Source organism: Emiliania huxleyi (genome assembly GCF_000372725.1).
Source record: "Emiliania huxleyi CCMP1516 unplaced genomic scaffold EMIHUscaffold_483, whole genome shotgun sequence".
Lineage (NCBI taxonomy): Eukaryota > Haptophyta > Isochrysidales > Noelaerhabdaceae > Emiliania > Emiliania huxleyi.
In genome coordinates, this window is record NW_005198367.1 from 29,173 (window position 1) to 33,481 (window position 4,309).

General features: G+C 68.1%; 1 protein-coding gene across 1 annotated transcript; it reads right to left on the minus strand.

Annotated features, from left to right (window-relative positions):
- Window positions 1–696, minus strand: EMIHUDRAFT_370733 (hypothetical protein). The gene has a single exon (XM_005767591.1). It carries the CDS (start codon window positions 401–403, stop codon window positions 74–76), a length of 330 nt encoding a protein of 109 aa, XP_005767648.1. The 5' UTR covers window positions 404–696; the 3' UTR covers window positions 1–73.
- Window positions 697–4,309: the final 3,613 nt, after the last annotated feature.

Sequence of the window (4,309 nt, forward strand, 5' to 3'; positions counted from 1 at the left end):
TCCGCCTGCTCACCGCGGCCGGCGGCGAGGAGAAGGTGCTGGACAAGCACATCGCCGCCATCTCCTGCCTCGCCTACGCGCCAGGCAGCAAGCGGCTGGCCTCGGGGTGCGCCAACAAGGAGATCGTCATCTGGGACGTGGGCGCCGGCACGCCACTCAGCTGGGGGCTGCAGGGCTTCCACCCCACCCGCATCACCTGCCTGACCTTCTCGGCCGCGGGCGTCCTCGCCTCGGGCGGCGTCGACGGCTCGATCATCGTGTGGGGAGACCTCCCCGCCGGCCCGTTCAAGCCTCCGCCGAAGCACAAGCTGCACGGCTCCACCACGCACGCGGGCGGCGTGTCGGCGCTCGCGTTTGTCGGCGACGGCGCCGTCCTCGCCTCGGCCGGCCTCGACGCGTGCATCAAGACGTGGACCGTCGCGTAGAGCCGCTCTACTGCTCTTGAAGGGCCTCTCCAGGTTATTCAGCGCTTCCGCCCTCTCGGCCGCCTCCTCGTCTCGGGCTCTCCTTTCTCTCCCCTCCGAGGCGAAGGGGGGGGGGGGGGGGCGCAACAACACAATCCCTCGCGCCTCTCCCAAGCATCCCGCCATGTGTTGCCCGCGGCCTCGCGCATGTCAAAGGGACAGGGAGAGCTCGAGAGGACCGCGTGCGGTGCCCAACGTTCCGCAGAGTGTCTATTAAAAGGAAAACAGAGGAGCGGGCCGCGGGCAAAGAAACCGGGCCCAAGCCGTGTCTTTGTTCCGGCACACACTTTACTCTGACATCGCCCCCAGAAAAGGCAGCTGCCCAAGCCCAGCAGCGAGGCGCTGTCGTACGGGGTGTGGACCCTGAGTTGACCAAGGGGCTGCGCTGGACCGACGACCCCATTTTTCGGGGTGGATTGATGAGGGGCCACCTAGGCCTTTAACGACGACTACGCGGCCCGGCGGTCGATCTGCGCCTTCTCAGCGGTGGAGGGGATGGGAAGGGTCTGGGGCCGTTTTGCTAAAACTCGAGCAAGTCCAGCTCCGGTCAGCGCGTTGCACGCAAAGCCCTCGCTCATCGCCACTTGCGCACCCCGGCAAGCGCCCCCCGGCCGCTGGGGATGAGAGGCGGCCGGGTGAGCGCGCGCGAGACGCCATTCTATATTATAGGATGCCATTCTATAATATAGAACGGGTGGGGCTGAGACCAAATAGGACCGGTGGGTGATGGTTGGGTGGCAGCGCGGTCGGTGCGGCGGCGTCACAAATCCGACCACAGAGCACCGGGACGCGGTCGGGCGATCTGAGGCCCAACTAGGCGTATGCATTGCCCATCCAGGGCTATCACCTGGACCTATCAACAGGCGCCTGCGGCGCCGTGCTCAGGAGCTATGTATGTAGAAAGATGAACAACAGTCAGGCTCGGACTGGACACCAACGCGGTATGGGTGGACGCGGGACAGATGATGACGACACGCACGAGCGACACACAGACACAAACAAGCTCACAAGACACACAGCCAGCTGGCTGCCACACACCCTGAGTTGGCGTACAGGAGCTGCTGTTCACAGCTGCACAGACCCGCGTACGCGGGTCCTTTTCGGCGGGAGCTTTCGGCGGGAGAGTCGTCGGTGTAGCAGCAACACCTGTGGCCGAGCGGCCCGCGCGCCGACAGCCCTCCGAGGCAGACAGCGAGATGCCACCGAAGCGCGCACGAAAGCGGCGCGGCGCAGCCGACAGCGTCACGGCCACGTATGCATACGGCGAGGACGCGGCCGATCCGCCTGCGACGGGCAAGCCCAAGCCCAAGACTCTCTGTGAGATCTTCGCGCACCTGCAGGGCGACACCGGCCCCAATGAGCTCCAGCTGTGGAGTAGTGCGATGCGCCGTACCGTAAGCCGAGCCGAACGGGAAGGCAAGGAGGCGCACGACGCGCTAATGACGCGGGGGCTGGACGGCCGCCTGGCCGACGGCTCCATGCTCGTCAAGAGCAGCTTGGGCTACCCTGAGAGCAGCTCGCTCTCTTGCCTGGAGCATCCATCTCTGATCCAGATGATGCTTGGGCTGGCGGCTGCCAACGGCGATCATGTTACTGAGGAGGAGATGCGTGAGCGGATCTCGTCGCAGATGCAGCGCGAGAGCGAAAATAGCGCGGCACGCGCGCCCACAGCGTTGCCTTCGCGCCCCGAGGCCTCGACGCTGCTCTCGCGGTTCGACGCAGCCGCGACTGAGGACCCGCTGGCGGGGCAGAGTGAAGTGCCCGCGCTCGCACGCCTGCTCGGCGAGGCGCGATGCGAGGTCTCGTCCGACTTCTTGCACGGCGACGTCCGCTGCCTCGCCGCCGCCGGACCTGCCCTCGTTCTGGCTGGCGCAACCGGGTACAAGCATCGCGAGCCGTGGGCTAAGCGGTTCGCGCCCAAGGCGATCGAGCCGCGTTCTCTCGCCGAGTGCGCGGCGGCGGCCCTTGTCGGGGCGGCCGAGCCTGCATCCCTCGAAGCGTGCGCCTCCGCCCTGAGCGGGAGCGCGTCCGGGAGCGTGCTCGAGCAAATGACGCAATACTTTGAGGTGGAGGAGTCGTACACAGCGTCCGACCCGGCGGCCGTGAAGACGCTCTTCTCGTCGTCGGTGCGCTCTGCGGCCGTTGACCCGCACTCAGGCCTGACGTGGCTTGGCGAGGCGTGCGGCCGCCGGTTCAAGGCCTTCGATGCGGAGGGCCGGTGCTGCTACACCTTGGACAGCCCCTCGACCGACGCGCTGGCGGTCGCCGCCCACCATGGCGCGAGGGTGCTCGTCGCGCCGGGCGGGGCCGGCAAGCTCGCCTTTTGGAACACGGCAAGCCTGGACGCGCGCACTGGCGGCGTGCGGCAGTACCGTGGCGAGGGGCCATGGAGAGAGCGCGTCCTCACTCTTCAGGTGCTCGAGGGATCGGAGGAGGCCGACGTCTTGAGCTTCTCCGACGCGGAGGGCGTGTGCTGGCTCGAGGAGGTGGAGGGGAAGGTGGACGTGACCAGAGGCGAGGCGCCCCACGCCACGAGGACCGTTGAGGCCGGCGAGCACGCCAACTCCTTCTCGGCGATCTGCGACGTGGGTGACGGCAAGCTCGCCCTGGCGGCCAACGGGCGAAGCCGGGGCGACGGCACCCTCAACGCAGAGGTCATCGCGGTCTTCGACGTGGCCGCCGGCCGGACCAGCCGCCTCTTCGGTCACGTCCCCGCCCCGGGCGGGTACATACGGCAGGTAAACGCCCTCTCCTCCGCCCCGGAGCTGGCCGGAACCCTTGCCTCTGGCTGCTCCGACGGCACCGTGAAGATCTGGGACGTGCGCGCCCGGCGGCCAACGCACACCTTGCTCGGGCTCGAGGACAGCCGGACGGAGGGGATTGCGGCGGTCGCACTCGTGGCGGGCGGGGGCGGCGGCTGGCCCTTTGTCTTCTCCTCCTCCCCCGACGCGGCAATCAAGCTGTGGGATCTCCGCGCCTCCGGACGGTGCCTCTATGAGCTCGCCACGGGCAACGCGCGTGTCGACTCTCTCGTCTGGCACTCCGAGTCGCGCACCCTGCTCGCCGTGGCCGAACGTGGCGAGGCGCCGCGCAGTGGCGGCTGGGGCGGCGACAGCGACGAGGAGCCTGAGGACGAGGACTGGGACGCCTGGCCTACGGACGCGCGCCATCGGGAGGACGACTTCGGCGTGCGGTGGGACCTGCCGCACTCTGGTAGCAGTGTCGTGCTGCAGTACCGCTTCAAGGGGTCTCCTGCGCAGCCGTCGCGGACAATGAAGAGCTACTTCTCCAAGGGCAACGAGTCGGTCGCAAAGTGGAGGAGTATTGGCGAGGCATATGCTTGCCGGCGGTGACCGTCACGCGGCGGTGGGACCCCGCGAGCCGGCAGTGTCGTGGGGGCGATGCATGTGGACGCATGCGAGCCGTTTGGGCTGCATGACCGTGCCCCTAGTACAGTACTTGTGGCATGCATGGATGCGTGCTCGTTTTAGGGTACAACAACAGCCGCCCCCCTGAGTAGACATGCAAATATGCGCCCCGGCTGTAAACCCGGCCTCCCCCCCTCTCACGAGTCCTCCGGCAGAGCACGACGGAGTTGCACCCCCCCCTTCCCCCCCCATGCCCCATGCCCATCCCCCCACCGCCTCCGGTTCCGCCGCAGACCCTCGCGTAAGGCCACTGCGGCCGTCTCGCGTCCTCGCTGCCTCTCCGCCCGCGCCAGCAAACCATCAGACCCCCCGGGCCCTGCAAACCCGACCCCCCCCCCCCCCTCCCCGCCCCGTCCCGAACCCCCCCCACCCCTAGCCCGTTGGCGCGAGGCGCGGTCAGCGGCGCCAGGTGCCGAG